Source organism: Neoarius graeffei, chromosome 18, assembly GCF_027579695.1.
Source record: "Neoarius graeffei isolate fNeoGra1 chromosome 18, fNeoGra1.pri, whole genome shotgun sequence".
Lineage (NCBI taxonomy): Eukaryota > Metazoa > Chordata > Actinopteri > Siluriformes > Ariidae > Neoarius > Neoarius graeffei.
Window position 1 is genome coordinate 29563231 of NC_083586.1, and position 18330 is coordinate 29581560.

The window sequence follows — 18330 nt, forward strand, 5'->3', positions numbered from 1 at the left end:
TCAAGACAAGGTGGGTCATGCAGCAAGACAACGACCCTAAGCACACAAGTCATTCTACCAAAGAATGGTTAAAGAAGAATAAAGTTAATGCTTCGGAATGGCCAAGTCAAAGTCCTGACCTTAATCCAATGGAAATGTTGTGGAAGGACCTGAAGTGAGCAGTTCATGTGAGGAAACCCACCAACATCCCAGAGTTGAAGCTGTTCTGTACGGAGGAACGGGCTAAAATTCCTCCAAGCCGGTGTGCGGGACTGATCAACAGTTACCGGAAACGTTTAGTTGCAGTTATTGCTGCACAAGGGGGTCACACCAGATACTGAAAGCAAAGGTGCACATACTTTTGCCACTCACAGATATGTAATATTGGATCATTTTCCTCAATAAATAAATGACCAAGTATAATATTTTTGTCTCATTTGTTTAACTGGGTTCTCTTTATCTATTTTTAGGACTTGTGTGAAAATCTGGTGATGTTTTGGGTCGTATTTATGCAGAAATATAGAAAACTCTAAAGGGTTCACAAACTTTCAAGCACCACTGTATAGTAAATGGAAGATTAATTCCAAGACATTGAATGACATAAAAATAGAAAAACTGATACAAGTCGCATTTCTTTACAATCAGCCCACATTTAATTGATGCAAAATTTTGACAAGATTAGAACCATATCAGTCAGTTGTGAAATATACAGACATGTTTGACGTTTTACAAAGTTTCATCGCAGTAGAATGACTGAACTGCTGTGTACGTATATTCCACTTGTGTTCACTGAAGCAGGTTCAACACTATTATCCACTTTTTTCACAAATACTGCCTGAACACAAATTCAAAAGTGCCGTTATTCCTAATTAAATCGTGTACAAATAAGCAAGCACCGCTCGGCTTTCACCGCAAAACAATTCCCGATAATCACTCCCACAGATAAATTAAATGGACATGTGATAAGAAATTCAACTACAAAAACACACACGGAAATAATAAATTACCTGGTAAACAGAAATTCTTAAACACACAACAGGTAAATCATCACCACCCTGCATCTTCTCAAGTCTTTATAATGTTGGATATAAATAGTTGTGCAAAGATGAGGCAAGTCACATATCAAGGGCTGACAAAGAAGTCAACAGCTTCAAGTTACAGGAATTAAAAAAAAAAAATTAATGCAAAGATTCCTGTTCCTGTGTTGATCAGAGTCCAAATGTAGGCCCTCTTTAATTTCTGCAAAAGGACGCACTATTTATTGCCGCATTTAGATTAAGACTCCAGCTGTTGAATAGACAAAGGACGCTTCTGTAGTTTTGGGATTTCTGGTGGGATTCAGCACCAAATTACCGTAATGCAATCATCAGCTCATAAATGTGATCAGATCCAACAACGTGATCTTGCGTTTTATCCAAACTGTCCAGCTTTAATTAAAAAAAAAATAATAATAATAATAATCTTGGTATTTATACAAAATAAAATTTCTATAACTATCACACTCGTGTCTTCTGATACAGTGAAGGACAAAAGTTTGCACCTGTGATGTTTTTAAATGGAAAGAAAATGGAACAGAATCATGATACAGAGTCAGAAAACAGGTAACTACGGAAGCCGCGAGAGGCCCTTCATATAATCTTTTTTTATTCACTTTGTTACCCCGAGATAACGACATAATTAATTCAGGATGTCGAGAAAACACCACAACTAATTCGAGATCTTGAGAAAACAAAACAATTATTCCGTGATTTCGAGAAAACAGCTGGGGCGGCACGGTGGTGTAGTGGTTAGCGCTGTCGCCTCACAGCAAGAAGGTCCTGGGTTCGAGCCCCGTGGCCGGCGAGGGCCTTTCTGTGTGGAGTTTGCATGTTCTCCCCGTGTCCGCGTGGGTTTCCTCCGGGTGCTCCGGTTTCCCCCACAGTCCAAAGACATGCAGGTTAGGTGACTCTAAATTGAGCGTAGGTGTGAATGTGAGTGTGAATGGTTGTCTGTGTCTATGTGTCAGCCCTGTGATGACCTGGCGACTTGTCCAGGGTGTACCCCGCCTTTCACCCGTAGTCAGCTGGGATAGGCTCCAGCTCGCCTGCGACCCTGTAGAAGGACAAAGCGGCTAGAGATAATGAGATGAGATGAGATGAGAAAACAGCTGAGATTTCTAGCAGAGCTGCGCCCCCTGTGGGTCAGACAACGAAGACTTAGAAATTGGCGGACATGTAACAGAGCAGAAATGGCTTTTTACGATGCCTTGAGAGAGAGGGGGGCCAGTCTTCTGCGGAGGTGCCGCAGACTAATTTTGAAATGATCCCTTATTAAAAGACTTAATGCAATCTCTCCCTGTGTCAACCCCTGATCAAAATATTGCCTTATTAGGTGATCGATTATTCCAGACATTCTAATGACCAAAGTTGCGTCTATACAGAATGAGAAACAGCCCTAAAGTCAGCATATCACAAGTCGCACCTGAATGAACCATTTCTCAGCTGTTTACTCGAGATCACAGAATAATTTTGTTTTCTCGAGATCACGAAATAACGGTTTTGTTTTCTCGAGATCCTGAATTAATTATGTCGTTATCTCGGGATAACAAGGTGAATAAAAAAAAGGGTTATATATGAAGGGCCTCTCTCGGCTTCCGTAGGTAATGATCTGCCAAACAAACAAACAATCTGACCGACACAACAGAACACATGGGGGGGGGGGATATAAAAAAAAAAAAAAGCGTGACGGGGCTTCAGTGAGGATCCCAAAGGGGGGGAAAACGCAGACAAACGTTATTAGAGAATTTTACATTGTTCACATTCAGAAGGAAGATGTGAAACTGTAAACATACACGACAAACACTGTTTCTGTTACCTGTGCTAATGAAGGAACATCTGGAAAACCCTAACACGCTAAACAGGCTTCTTTGTCCTGAGGGTATGCAAACTTTTGCACTTGTGTATTAGTATCACAGATGGACTGAAGGGGAAAACCCAAAACAAGAAAAATGAAACAGGAAATGTAACAGAATGTGTAATTAAAGGGAAACACCCAGTGTGGGTTTTTTTTTTTTAAATCTCTCTCACACACATCTGTAATGTATAGATTTATAAACATCCCAGACAAACTCTGTACTGAGAAAAGAAGAGCGAATCCATTTACTCGAAGAGAAGCCTAGGGGCAGTCGTCACTGAGCTATTTTAAAGGAGCGGCTCACCTTCCCAGTGTCCGATTTTTGGAATAAACCCCGATAGAGCACCATGATTCATCTCTATGGGAGCAAAAGTCGAACAGTTCCGGTCTCCTCAGCGGGCGTGTCGCTTTACATCACAAACCGACCTCCTCATCGACGTGATCATATGAAGAATTTGAAATAAAACTATTTTGACAAAACGTCTTTAAATTTCATGGCGCAGTTTCAAAGCGATCTCGGATTGTTTTTGGAAAATCGTGAGCACTGAATTTCAGTGACTGAAAGTGGCGCAGAGGATTCTGGGAAGGCCGAATCGGCCCTTTAACCAAAGGCATTTGTGCGTGTAGTTTTAAATTATGCTTTTAGAAATGGGGTTGTTTGTTTAATTTATACTGACGCATTAACTCCGTTTTCACCACATGGGTTCTTGCTGATAAACTCTTCCTAACGCTTTGTGAAATGGAACAAATCTGAACGCGTGTTCAGTGTCGGCTGATTTTGTTAACGTCTGAAACGTTGTTCACGTTTGATACGCGGTACCAGTCCAAAAAAAAAAAGTTTGTACACCCCACTCTACTCATTCGTAGGCGTTTCTGTATGGAATCAATTTTGTGCCAAAATGTTCATAGAATACGTTTGAAATATCAAACAAAAACGACAAATCAAAATACAAAAAAAAAGTAAATTTTTTTTTAGACTGGCAAACAAATTATTCATGTAATCGTGCAAAATATCAGTCTATTACTCTTCAGAAACCTTTTATTTTTGTTCCGCGTCTTTCTCAGTTTTGTTTGACGTCATTTATTTTGGTTGCGATTCCAGCTTTCTCGTTTGCGCTCTCTGACTTTTTGCTTGCAGTTTTGGCACAAACTTCCCGTGTGGGCGGGCTGTCCAGGAATGCATTCCCATTGGCTAACTTGTGTTTGACTGACAGCTGCGCTCAGCCACTCGGATTCTGGCGGACTGTTTGCCGAGTGACCGATCCATTGACGGTAAACAAGGATCGCGTGGACTTCAGTGACGACTATGATATTGAATTAATTCAACAAAGTGTAAGTGCGGGACAAATGTGCTGTATGTGTTGCAGTAGTACACATTATGCAGGTGTTTAACGTTAGCAAGACAGCTATTATATTGGGTAGTGGAGCTATTTGACTTGCCACGAAACACCTGCATAATGTGCACTACTGCAACACATACAGCACATTTGTCCCGCACTTACACTTTGTTGAATTAATTCAATATCATAGTCGCCACTGAAGTCCACTCGATCCTTGTTTACCGTCAATGAATCGGTCACTCGCCAAACAGTCCGCCAGAATCCGAGTAGGGAATGGCTGAGCGTAGCTGTCAGTCAAACACAAGTTAGCCAATGGGAATGCGTTCCTGGACAGCCCGCCCACATGTGAAGTTTGTGCCAAAACTGCAAGCAAAAAGTCAGGGAGCGCAAACGAGAAAGCTGGAATCGCAACCAAAATAAATTACGTCAAACAAAACTGAGAAAGACGCGGAACAAAAATAAAAGGTTTCTGAAGAGTAATAGACTGATATTTTGCACGATTACACGAATAATTTGTTTGCCAGTCTAAAAAAAATTGCCTTTTTTTGCATTTTGATTTGTCGTTTTTGTTTGATATTTCAAAAGTATTGTATGAACATTTTGGCACAAAATTGATTCCATATTTCTGTATTGTGACTATTTTCTACATTGTAGCACAAAAAGTTTCATATTTTACATTCTTCAGCATTGCCAATATGATTAGCATCATCTTAACCAGCTTCATGAGGTAATCGCCTGGAATGATGACCAAACGACATTACTTTAAAAAGACATGAAGTAGTGTCTTTTAATTAATAATAATAATAAAAAAAAAAAAAACACTGAAGGGGCGGCACGGTGGTGTAGTGGTTAGCGCTGTCGCCTCACAGCAAGAAGGTCCGGGTTCGAGCCCCGTGGCCGGCGAGGGCCTTTCTGTATGGAGTTTGCATGTTCTCCCCGTGTCCATGTGGGTTTCCTCCGGGTGCTCCGGTTTCCCCCACAGTCCAAAGACATGCAGGTTAGGTTAACTGGTGACTCTAAATTGACCGTAGGTGTGAATGTGAGTGTGAATGGTTGTCTGTGTCTATGTGTCAGCCCTGTGATGACCTGGCGACTTGTCCAGGGTGTACCCCGCCTTTCGCCCGTAGTCAGCTGGGATAGGCTCCAGCTTGCCTGCGACCCTGTAGAACAGGATAAAGCAGCTAGAGATGATATGAGAAAAAAACTGAATTTGAAGGGGTGTACAAACTTTTGCCCAGTACCGTATAGTCGTGTGTTTTAAATCCTTATTGACGGAATTCCACATCTGCCCTTCGGTTTCAAATAAACCAGTTTTTCGTCTCTGGTCTTGTTTGTAGTAAATCTTAAACACGACAGATGGAGTAAATAGGAGACTGGGGTTTAAGAGGAAGGAAGAAAAAGAAAGAAAGGGAAAAAAAAAAAAACCACAAAGTGTTCCTTTAATGTGACGGTTTTAGAGTACGAGCAGCTCTCCGGTGCAGTGTTCACAGCAGTTAAAGGTGATGTTCTCGTAGCGGGTGTACGGGTGGAAACGTCCGATGCTTTTCTTATTAGGAAGGAAAGGAGAAGGGGTGGAGTCGCTCATGGCCGAGTCACCCGCCGCGTCCGGGCAGGATATGGGATCCAGAATCCTGAGTACCTACATCGAGAAATGTGGATTAAGAACACAAGACAAGACAGCAATTGTGCCTTCACCATCACTCTGTATTCGATAACAATAATAAAACTAAGACAAACGACATCCAGACGATAAGAACCCGTATACCTTTTCCGCCATCTTCTCAGCCGGAGTGTTGCAGAGTTCTGAAGCCGAGCTGCTCTTCACGCCGGTGCTGCTCTTGTCCGCGTTTCCCAGCAGGTGCGAGTTGATAGCTTCAGCCAGCTTGTGATTGGCCACAGCCAGTTCTCCGGTGCTGAGCGGCTGTGCGCTGGGGTAATAGGTTTGCTGTCTACCCCACTGTAGCGAGACTAGCAGCTGCTCCAGAGACCTGACAATCACAAGATCAACTGTCAGCTACTGCTCACTTATATCAGAACGCAAGCAATCGGACACTTCTTATGAACGGTGACTTCAACAAATAATTAACCCTGAAACGAGTAAGTAAAGAGCAGTGTTCTCTCCAGGGATTTCGCATAGCATCCTGGTAAACTGGCATTTTGAAAAGGGATGGCAACAGGAAAATTTTATTTCAGCTGAAACTCCGAACGGGGGGTTTTAGCCTCTTCTACCTATTTTCTAGCCATTTTACATGTATATTGTGTGAAAAATACATGATAAAAATAAGTAAGTATCTAAAGTTTAATAGAAAAAAAGACAACTTACTCTGACTGCCCCAGGCATATTTACGAAGTGCAATAACATCCGAGTGTTTCTTGACCTTAGAAGCATGGTCAATTAATGCCACACAGCCACGGGATCCGTAGTTGATCACATTGTTACAATAAATGCAAAATGCTTTGCCAGGCAAATCGCACTTCTCGATAAACTGTTCAAGCGTCTCGCTGATCTCCTCGATCTTTTTTCCAAGTTTCACTTTCGTAGTAACTGTCCGCTGTAGCCAATCCCAACGAAATTTGTTCTTGACATTTTTGTCAATTTCAGCGACCGATGCTTCTTGATCTCGTGATAAAAACTTCATATTTCCGCGGAAAACAATGCTCTCAAAACCTCGTGCAAGACATTTAGCTAAAGGCAAAATGGCGGTCAGTGAAATGAAACATGCTTTCGCATTGGTTGAATCCTTCACTTCGCAACCAATCACAGACTCGTTTGCTTATTTTCATTGTTACACTCGATATAGAAGCTTGCATTGTTCGCGAGACATGTGGTTTCGATACGATTTGACACTAAACTCGGTAGCAGCAATAAAAGTTAGGTACCCAACCCCCCCTAAAACTTTTCTCTACGGATTTAGACGTTCCACAAAAATGATAAAATTGAAATTCAAAACGGCGGATAATTGCCATCCCTGTTTGAAAGAGCGTCAAAATCTACCTTATACATTTCATAAATACAGTGCTGAGCGTAAATGAGTGCACCCCCTGTGAAAAGTAACATTTTAAACAATATCTCAATGAACACACAATTTCCAAAATGTTGACAAGTTTAATATAACATCTGTTTAACTTATAACGTGAAAGTAAGGTTAATAATATAACTTGGATTACACATTTTCCAGTTTTACTCAAATTAGGGTGGTGCAAAAATGAGTACACCCCACAACAAAAACTACTTCATCTAGTACTTTGTATGGCCTCCATGATTTTTAATGACAGCACCAAGTCTTCTAGGCATGGAATGAACAAGTTGGCGACATTTTGCAACATCAATCTTTTTCCATTCTTCAACAATGACCTCTTTTAGTGACTGGATGCTGGCTGGAGAGTGATGCTCAACTTGTCTCTTCAGAATTCCCCAAAGAAAATAAATTCTGACACCACAAAGGTGAAGGCTACAAGAAGATCAGCAAAGCTTTACTTATCAGTCAGAATATTGTAGCAAAAGTGGTACAAAAATTTAAGAAAGATGGAACTGCAACCATCTCACAGAGACATCCAGGGAAGTTAACACCCTGACAGGAGCGTCTTCTGATGAGAAGGGTTGAAGAAAATTGGCATGCAAGTTCACTGCAGTTATCTAAAGAAGTAGAAAGCCAAACCAGGGTGATTATTTCCCGTCACACAATACGGCGTACACTGCAGAGGAATGGCATGCATGGATGCCGTCCACGAAAGAAGTCTCTCCTAAAGCCCAGGCACAAAAAAGCCCGCCTAGAGTTTGACAAAGATGAAGACTACTGGGACTCTATACTCTGCAGTGATGAGACCAAGATAAATGTTTTTGGAACTGATGGCTTCAAAACTGTATGGCGTCGCAAAGGTGAGGAATACAAAGAAAAATGCATGGTGCCTACAGTGAAGCACGGTGGTGGCAGTGTCCTCATGTGGGGCTGCATGAGTGCTGCTGGTGTCGGGGAGCTGCATTTCATTGATGGCATCATGAATTCACAGATTTATTGCTCTATACTGAAAGAGAAGATGCTACCATCACTCCATGCCCTTGGTCGTCGTGCACTTTTCCAACATGACTAAACACACATCTAAGGCCACTGTTGGATTTCTGAAGAAGAACAGGGTGAAAGTGATTCAGTGGCCAAGTCTGTCTCCTGATCTGAACCCAATCGAACACCTACAGGGAATTCTGAAGAGACAAGTTGAGCATCACTCTCCATCCAGCATCCAGTCACTAGAAGAGGTCGTAGTTGAAGAATGGAAAAAGATTGATGTTCCAAAATGTCGCCAACTTGTTCATTCCATGCCTAGAAGACTTGGTGCCGTCATTAAAAATCATGGAGGCCATACAAAGTACTAGATGTAGTAGTTTTTGTTGTGGGGTGTACTCATTTTTGCACCAGCCTAATTTGAGTAAAACTGAAAAAAAATGTGTAATCTAAGTTATATTATTAACCTTACTTTTTCACGTTATAAGTTAAACAGATGTTATATTAAACTTTGTCTTGGCAACATTTTGGAAATTGTGTTCAGTGAAATATTGTTTAAAATGTTACTTTTCGGGGCGGCACGGCGGTGTAGTGGTTAGCACTGTCGCCTCACAGCAAGAAGGTCCGGGTTCGAGCCCAGTGGCCGGCGAGGGCCTTTCTGTGCGGAGTTTGCATGTTCTCCCCGTGTCCGCGTGGGTTTCCTCCAGGTGCTCCAGTTTCCCCCACAGTCCAAAGACATGCAGGTTAGGTTAACTGGTGGCTCTAAATTGACCGTAGGTGTGAATGTGAGTGTGAATGGTTGTCTGTGTCTATGTATCAGCCCTGTGATGACCTGGCGACTTGTCCAGGGTGTACCCCGCCTTTCGCCCGTAGTCAGCTGGGATAGGCTCCAGCTTGCCTGCGACCCTGTAGAACAGGATAAAGCGGCTAGAGATAATGAGATGAGATGTTACTTTTCAAAGCGGGTGGACTCATTTACGCTGAGTACTATATCTTGCCGGTAAACAGGAAGTCGATGTGCGATAGACCTGAAAACGGTATAGAACCCCAAGCTGAAGTTTGGTACCAAGCGGCTATGATTTGTGGTTGCGGAGATAAAGGGTGTTTCGGATGGACGGACGGACACCAGCTCCTTTGGAGCTTCAGCCATTCCTGCTGGTTCAGGGAATCAAACTGGCAACCTTTTGATCCCAAAGCTACTTCTATAACCATTAAGCCATGGCTTCCCATCCGATTATACAAGTTGACCCCATGTTTGCTGATCTGATCCCTCCCTTGTCCAGGACCCATTTCATGTTCTGAAGTTTTAGTTAAAGAGCATACCGTTATACCTAGTACAGCTCTTATACTATATGAAGTGTGGAAGCGACATTATTTCAACCCCGGATACAGATTTAACCACAAGGTTGACCCGATTGCGTTTGGACATGGTGCATTACATCTCGGTCATACCTGTGTGTGTGCATCATATCTCGGGAGAACTCCTCTCGCTCACGCAGCAGGTCCTGGATGGCAGTCTGGGCCTCTCGAGTCTGTCGCTGGAGAGCAGCCCGGGCGTTGGTCAACTCCTCAGCCATCACTCTAGATTCACACATGGCAAGAGGATGTGATGAAGTCTGAGAACGCTGCTTATAAACCATTACAGGGATAGAAAAATGTCCTATAGACCCTTCCCATGTGACGTCACGACAAACGCGGCCGCCTTTTGGACATGAACTACCAGTAGTCTACCACAGCCAACAACGAGGAACGACGGCGAAGCATCAAAAGGAATATAGCCATCAAAGAAAGTTTTTACTTTCAGCAAGACTTCCATCATGCCATTATATTGTTGTGCACCTGGATGTAGTAACCATCAACACACAAGGCAAGAGTTATTATTTTATCGGATCCCGACAGATGCTGACCGACGGAGAAGATGGATGGTCTCTAAAATATTGGCAAAATGATGTTTATTGACATAGCAATCATGTGTAACGGGAAGCATTTGCATATCCGAAGTATTGTGTTTACATCAAAGATAAAATAAACCGATATGACAACGACTGCTGCTGCCAGGTTGGGGGGACAAACTAGTAGAAAGGAAGTGTGCCAACGGACTTCCTTTGCGGTCGATTCTGCTTTAAGGTAAGATGCATTTAATTATTTGTCTGCTGTGGGTTTGGAATCGGTAGCCTGACCGATTCGTTCATGTTTGTGGTGCCATTTGTTTGTTGACGCGTGTTGAAATGGAAGATTGGTTGTTGACATGATTTCCAGTGATGCTTTGGTGCTGTTGTGGATCAGATGTGTTGAGTAGCCTGACTGTTTTTTTTTTTTTTCTTGCGTGTGGTATCATTGTTGACGTGAGGTTGTTTTTTGAACATGCCAATGCGGACACGATTTCCCCTGATGAGTTATGACTTCAGACGCGATGCGTGTGTGGAGTCCGCGTGATATGTGCGCAAGATAGGCTTCTCATGTGTTTGGAGATCCGCGCTCTGAGACAAGCGCAAGCCCCCCCCCAGGGAAAAAAAGGGACCCCCCGAAAATATCGGCATAGTTCGAACACTGGGTTGGAGAAAGTAATGGCAAATAGTGAGTGCACAAACCATAGAAGGTAAACTGTACACAGCGCCAGGGCAGTGTGATGGTATGTCTACTTTTAGATTGTGTTAGCTTATCAGTGAACACACTCGTCACTCGACGAGCTTCACGTCTTTACGACGGATACTTAAATGTGTGTTAGGTATTATTGTTGCAGTCTAAGCAGTCATTCTAGCAGCGAGATGAGCGAGAACCGAAAGGGTCTGTGTGCCATGAACCGTTATTTCTTCATGTCCAACATGGCGGTCGCGTTTACGAAGGTCACGTGAGTGAAAAGGGTCTATATGCGCCAGCCTGTATAGATTTTCTACTTAAGTATTAGTTTTGCATCATAAACGACGTGATGACTTTATTTAGAGAGCGATTTTATCAGCGGACGTTGTTACAAAGTAGCTTTACAGAAATCAGGATATACATTTTAAACTCTAGTGATGCATTAATAAATCACGATACAAGTTGATGAACTTAAAAAAAAAAAAATCAATCAGGCTGCGTAATCTTTGTTGTTCCGAGCTATAATGGCATTGTTTAGAGAGCACAGGGTGCAATAAAATACATTATTATACATACGGGCCACTTTTCCCATGGAATAAAAGCATGCATTTTATTCCCTTCTAGCGGGTTTATAGATAGCAAGCAATACTGCCATCATATTGCTTATCCTCTGTGTATTACGCCACTCTCCCCGATGGAGAATGAGCGTGCAATATTGTTATAATATTGCACGTTGTCAAGACAACACGATGTCACATGTCGGAGCTCGTGTGAAGCTCCAATGACAAAACTTTCCTGCTGCGCATGCACAGAATCATTTCGTTGTCTGCCGTGAAAGAGAAAAGACGAGGCTAATCCAGTGCTAGGTTTAATTACTAAATAAATAAACTGAAACTAAGACGCGCTGAACACCCGAAAGGCTACCAAAACATCATTAGATATTCTTCACGCATATTTAGAAGAGAAAAACAGACCAACGGACATCGAAAAACTGGAAGAGAGGCACGTCGGAGATGTAAAACTTCCACGCTAGCGAGTGATTGCCAGTTTGTAAACAAACATGGCCGCCAGGTTTGCTTCATTAAAGCGGAAGGTTTAGAGAGAATTTTGGCTGCCAGGTCGCTCCGTTTTGTGTAGTTGTCGAAGTTGATTTTAAAAGCAACTAAAGCCCTATTCGCACGGGGTAAGTATTACCTGTGGACCTCTGGTAATTCGGAATAATTGCAGAGAATGTCTGAGTTCTTAGTCCCGTGCGAATGCGCCATGTCCGTAATTTGCCAAGTAATAATTCCGCCGCGAATTACCTACTGTGTTTCGGCAAAACACAGACGTCCAGTGGTAATACAAGTCCCGTGTGAATGCGCATGTCTGTGTTTGTAATTATTAAACGCGCGTCTCTTGTACTTTTCTGGAGTGAATAATGGAGGATACGGGCGAAATTTTGACAAACAGCATTTCAGGGGCAAGTGGTAGTAGGCCTATCCCGTATTTGAACCAGATAAGCATTTTGAACTCCTGTCTACTAGTGTTGTGACGTTCGCGAACGAACCGATTCTTTTGAACGGCTCCTAGGCATGAACGATGAGAACCGAGTCTCGAGCTGGGGGAGCCGTTCTTTCTGTCGTTCTTTTTCTGTACTGTGTTTCAGATGAAAAAGCTTTTGCCCAAGGACAAGAAGTAGGCTAAACAGCATTTGCCTTTTATTTATTCAAGTTTTATCTGTTTGCCTAATAGTTCAAATTGTTTTGTATATAGTTTATAATGTTGTTGTGTGATATTAATGATAATATTGTGGGAAAACTACTTTGCACAGACGTTCATTTAATTTATTCTATCGTCATTTTGTTTGTTCTATTTTTGTGTATTTTATTTATTTATCTGTTTGTCTAGTTGTATCAATTTTTCTAATAATATTTTTTGCATTAATAGTTTGTTTTTTCCTATTAAAATAATCTTGTGCTCTTGTTATAACTATCTATTTATCTGACTGTTTAGTTGTATCTATTTTTGTTACAATTTCAATATTTTTAATATAGAAAGTTTGTTTTTTTCTGTTAAAATGTTCTTGTGTGATAACTAGTTCTTGTGTTATATTTATTGTAGTTGTATCTATTTTGTGTCTCAGACTTAAATATTTCTGTAAAACAAGTGTTTTTCTATAAAATATTCTTGCGTTCTTGATAACTATGTTCTTGAGTGGGTTCTTTTTTTTTTTTTTACAGAAAAGCCGTTCTGCATGGACATTCATTGAAGCCCTCATTGTTTTTTAATGGTTATTTATGAGCGTTTAGGGGTTACAATAATGTAAGTCTAGGTTGCTTTATATAAAAGGTATGTCCAGAAATATTGATGTCACTGTCTAAGCAGAGGGATCTGGCTTCTTTAGACGCTGTCTTCTTAAAACTGAATAAATATTTAAAAAGAGCCAAATGAGCCAGTCTTTTGAACGGCTCTTTTCAAAGAACGGATCACAAAGATGCGGATCCCATCAAAGAGCCATAAATCCCATCTCTACTGTCTACAAGATGAAACAGGATGCTGTGAACTTACGACACATCCGGTCACAATGTCTGTAAATTCAGTGAATTACAGACTTTTGCTTATCCCGTCCGAATGCACCACACAATAACACAGAGGTGCGGGGGTAATTGCGAATTACCAGAGGTCCATAGGTAATACTTATCCCGTGCGAATCGTACTTAAGTCAATTACACAGGGAAAATAATAATCTTATTATTCGGCTTGACTGCGTTAGCACTACACTAGCTAGAAGCTAACTGGACTGCTGCACTAACAGCACTGAGTCACGGGTTAGCTAGCATCAGCCTTCACCAACACTACTGCTACACTGACTGGAAGCGAGCAGGACTGCCGCGCTAACAGCACCGAATCACAGGTAAGCTAGCGTCAGCCTTCGAGAATGCTGATAAGAAGAGTGCGTATTATTATTAATAAATCTTTTTCATGGTATATCAGATATATTCCATTCAGCTAGCATGATACTGAACTCATCTTCAACTCGTTCAACATCATGCTAGTTGAATAAAATATATCTGATATACCATGAAAAAAAGCCAGCCATTATTATTTAAATAGCAGGAATACGTGTGACTTCACCATAAGCGGAAGTAACACCGCTCTAATGCTGTGAAAACACACAAAACTACAGATCTATGGAAAATTGGAACGAACTGTTGTGTGATTGCAAATAGATTTAACAAGAAAGTTCAGAGCTCTCTCTCTATCCAGACTGCTGAAAGCTAAAGAAAAGAGATGTGAATGGAAGGAGTACAGATGTTCATAAAAGTATATTCAAAAAAAGGCTTGTTTGTTATCAACTTTCCATTTTTAACCGAAGGAATATATTTTAGTTAATAGGCTATTATATTTTACTCCAACCTTTACAAACGTGGGTAAATAATTATTGTTGGTTATTAAGAAAATGAAACAAAAGTTGTTTTTTTTAATTTAAGAAAAGGAGCATTTAAGTTGATAAAGAATAGGAAAATAAATGTTGCTTTTTGGGGGTAATAAAATTCTGTTCATTTAAATAATTTTTTCCAAAAACAAAAATCATAGGAAAATCAAATCGTGAACCCAATATCACGAATCGGATCATATTGCGAATTGGATGAATTGTTACATGCCTAATATGAGATTTAGCCAGCATTTCTCTCTCACACACACACACGTGATACTTGTGCGTTGCACCCAGGCACAATGATGGTCACCTAGATATATTCTCTCTCGTAAAATTTTATTTATTAATCCTGAGTAATTCTGAGAAAAGTGAACAGGCCTGTTGACAGTGCACTGCTCCAGAACCTAGAAGTGACCACTTTGCTTTCACACGCCTCGACAGTTCACAGAGCTGTGTATTCGTTTCCATTATTACATCAGCGGGACGCAAAGCCCAGCCCCACCTCCTCATGGTGCATCCTGGATTATGCTCTTGTCTATGGACAGAGGCGGCTAAAGGGGCTCTGGTAAAGGCAGGATCGGCCTAGCAAGCCACTGCTGGATATATATTGCTCGAGTTACTCAAGCTCAAAAGGATGTATACACTGAATAAATTGACCTAGGAATGGAAACGGAAAAGAGAAAAAGGGAAAACTAAGCCATTTCTAAAGGAGAGGTGTCCTCACTTTTGTGGCGTGCGCCCAACAGGATCAGGACGCTTCATCCAATAGTTGAGACATTTTGTCCAAAGTCTTTTTCATATGCGGTATCAATTATTTTATATGTGGGGACAATATGTGTGACAAGACTGAGACATCAACAAACCAAAATTCATTTAAGGGAGTGCATTAAGAAGGTTTATGACTGCGTCTCTCCGTAATAAACGGAAACATACTGTATACCTAATGATAGTGAGGTGACAATATGTGCGACAAATTGCTGAATATTTTTAAACTAATCCGAAAGAAGAATTCTCAATAGAATCTGACCGAAGCGGACAACATTTTTGTAAAGTAAACGAGCGACCCTTACCATTACTTTGAGTCCAGTAGAGCTGTTTAATTCATCATACAGCCAGTCTTAATAAGGCGTGCGCGCAGTCCGGTGCGAGGAAGGAGTTTTTGTTGAATATTTCTTGGATTTTCCATGAATACTAGGTAGGAACCCACTGTTTTGAACACACTCGCCAAGAAAGGAGAGTCTGGGGCGATCTTTACTCGCCATTAGATTTCACAACTTGCGTTTGGCACGTGGTTAAACTACACGCTGCAAAAAACGTGTTTTGCTTCAGTCAAATTCCACTGAGAATTCCTCCTTTTTTTGAACAAATACCTGAAATATAAAATAATTGACAGTGCGTATGAAAAAGGCTTTAGACGAAACGTCTTAACTGTTGGACAAAATGGCATTGGATGAAGTGTCCTGTATCCTGCCCAACTTGGGTGGTTTGGTCACATGAAGAGAATGGAGGACCAACGAATACCAGAGAAATGGTTCATCTTGAAACCTATGACTAAAAGAACCGGATGATGGCCAAGAAAGCGATGGATCCAAAACATTACCGAGTCGCTCACAGTAAGCTCAAGATCTGGTTACACGATGGACGCGTGGGAGCGGTGGCGGGTCGTATGCCTGGGGATTCTTTCTGTGGAGGACATTGAAGATATCTACCTATTCGGAACCATGATTACAGGACTTTTGCTGATTGGATTAGGCATTGCTCTGGCATATCGAGGAAATCAGACAACGGTGACAGCTGTTCAAAGCCCCACAAAGCTGCCCGATATGATTGGAGTGGTGGGCAAAGCTGTTGACACTCGGACTGTGGACATTCAGAACTTTAACCACAAAATGGTTGTTATCTCGGAGCAGCTTTCAGCTTTGCAAGGAATACGTTTTTCGGAGATCAATTTGAATAGAATGGACGGAATGGACAGATATGGACGAGCGGTGTGGACGTGCAAAGACTGCGTCTGGAAAGACCAAACAATTCATATCTTATTGACATTCGGCGCCCTGAGACAGCACCGGCCTCGGTTCAGGCCGTTGCTGAGGAAACATTTCCCCCTGCAGGTCACTGCCGGGAGACACACTCGCATTCCTTCTCTAACTCTCCGCGGTCGCCATTTTTACCCCCAGTGTGACAAGCGGGTGCGTGACCAGCGCCTTCATGGCTGCAGGAGCAGACGACTGCTTGCTTGCGCTGGATTACCTCCTCCCCTTCCCCCCTCAAGTCCCGTGTTTAAAGTGTACTTGCGTTGTTGTGTGCTTATGTGCAAAGGTTTTTTAAATGTTCCCACACTGTACTCCTGACAGGAGCATAGTGTGTGTGTGTGTGTGTGTGTGTGTGTGTGGGGGGGGGGGGGGGGGGGGGGGGGGTTCTTTTTTTCCTTATCTCTCCTCATGTTGTGTTTCCTTTTTATCTTTATCCCTGTCCTGTCTACCCTATGTCAATTGTATGCTGTATATGTACGGACAGGTTGACGGCTAATTTTGCTGGTACATGTGACTAGTGACAATAAAGGGCATCATCATCTTTGGACTCTGTAACGGAAGCCGAATTATTTAAAGATGGGGATAAATGGAAAAAGCTTATCTGCTGACAGGTGTCAGGCTTATCAGGAGTTGGGTGAGAGGTATTACATCAGCACTGTACGTGATCACATACAACCTGGCAATTCAACAAGAATAAGTTCCATTCTAACTTTGTATCACTTTCACCATGTTTGGATTTTAATCAGAGTCGGCGCGCACCCACGTTACCCCCTCAGTCGATTTCAAGTGCTGGATTTATAAACCCATCAAGTTTATTTTGATCAATATCAAGTTCTTGTTGCTCTTTCCGCTTGCTCAGACTGTTTATGACCAACGTGCTCTTGCTTTATCAAGAAAAAAAAAAAGTGCTGATAAAAAGTTGTTTTTTCTAGCAGCAGCTTTTACTCTTACGCAATCTTGATTTTGATAGAAACGTTTGACTATATTTACAATTTCCTTCTGATGAGGTCATGGTCGTGACACCTGTAGGGTTTCAGTCTGCACCCAGCTCCACTGTGCGAATTAAGCTTATTCAAAAATACAGCCTGAGGCAATGCTTACTAATTTGAGACTAATCTTTGATCATCCGGGATGAGAAGCTTTTGTTCAGGATACGCAGCCAACAAGCACTCGGCCTGTGTACTTAAAATGACGAAGGGGGGGGAGCCTCCAAAATAGTAGAAAACGCTAAAAATGAGGAAAAAACTCTTCTAAGAGCAGCTCCGCCCCGGATATTAGTGTGTGTGTGTGTGTGTGTGTGTGTGTGTGTAACATGCAACACAACACACACGTTTGGGAACTTTGCTTCGGTTGGGATAATGTTCCAGGGTCTGAGAGAATCAAGATTTTGTCGCATGGGATGCCAATAAATTTTGTATTTCTATTTGAGTGCTTGTGATGTACACGCTGATTGTCATTCCTCCACTGCTTTTTTTTTTTCCTCCCCCAGAGCTGCTTGCAAACAATTTCCATCAATTAACATCAAATTCACAGTCTAGACCAGTGTTTCTAGACCAATTGCTGGGTTGCATCCGAGGTCACATCCGCCTCATTAAAGGAGAACTGAAGGCAAATTTTATCATCAAAATTTTATTTCTCATTTTATTAAATACAGGAATGCATTTCTGATCGCTATTTTGTCACTGCTAGAGCAAGTTATGAGTGTTTGAAATATGCTCTGCAATATATCAGTCCATATGGCAAAGCAACGGCCGTAAACGAGATTCGTTGAGACCTGTGCGAGACATCGTAGGACGGAAGTAAAACGTACAGCGGAAATCAAAGTGACAGACGTCTGCCAACGTTCCCTGTGTCCAAAATTGCTCACTCGTTCACTATATAGGGAATTACTATATAGAGGACTATACAGTGAGCTCATTGGTAAAATGAGAGAGGGGAAAAAAACCCCAAACGTTTTCGGACACTAGCCAGTCATGCTGGTATTTACGTCATTACTGTTGCACAATTAAAACGTGCCGGATCAGTCGGCTGGTGGGTTTTCGAAATAAATACATGCATGCGTTTTTGTGATAAATCCATATTAT

General features: G+C 41.8%; 1 protein-coding gene across 1 annotated transcript in view; it reads right to left on the reverse strand.

Annotated features, from left to right (window-relative positions):
- Nucleotides 1–5312: 5312 nt before the first annotated feature.
- The window catches only part of blzf1 (basic leucine zipper nuclear factor 1), a 35244-nt gene continuing 22226 nt past the window's right edge, over nt 5313–18330 (reverse strand). Inside the window, exons 5-7 of the mRNA XM_060899477.1 lie at nt 9665–9793; nt 5977–6199; nt 5313–5850 (exon numbers count right to left, since the gene is read on the reverse strand). Coding sequence (XP_060755460.1) covers nt 5665–5850; nt 5977–6199; nt 9665–9793 — 538 coding nt within the window. The 3' untranslated portion in view covers nt 5313–5664. The remainder of the gene's footprint in view (nt 5851–5976; nt 6200–9664; nt 9794–18330) is intronic.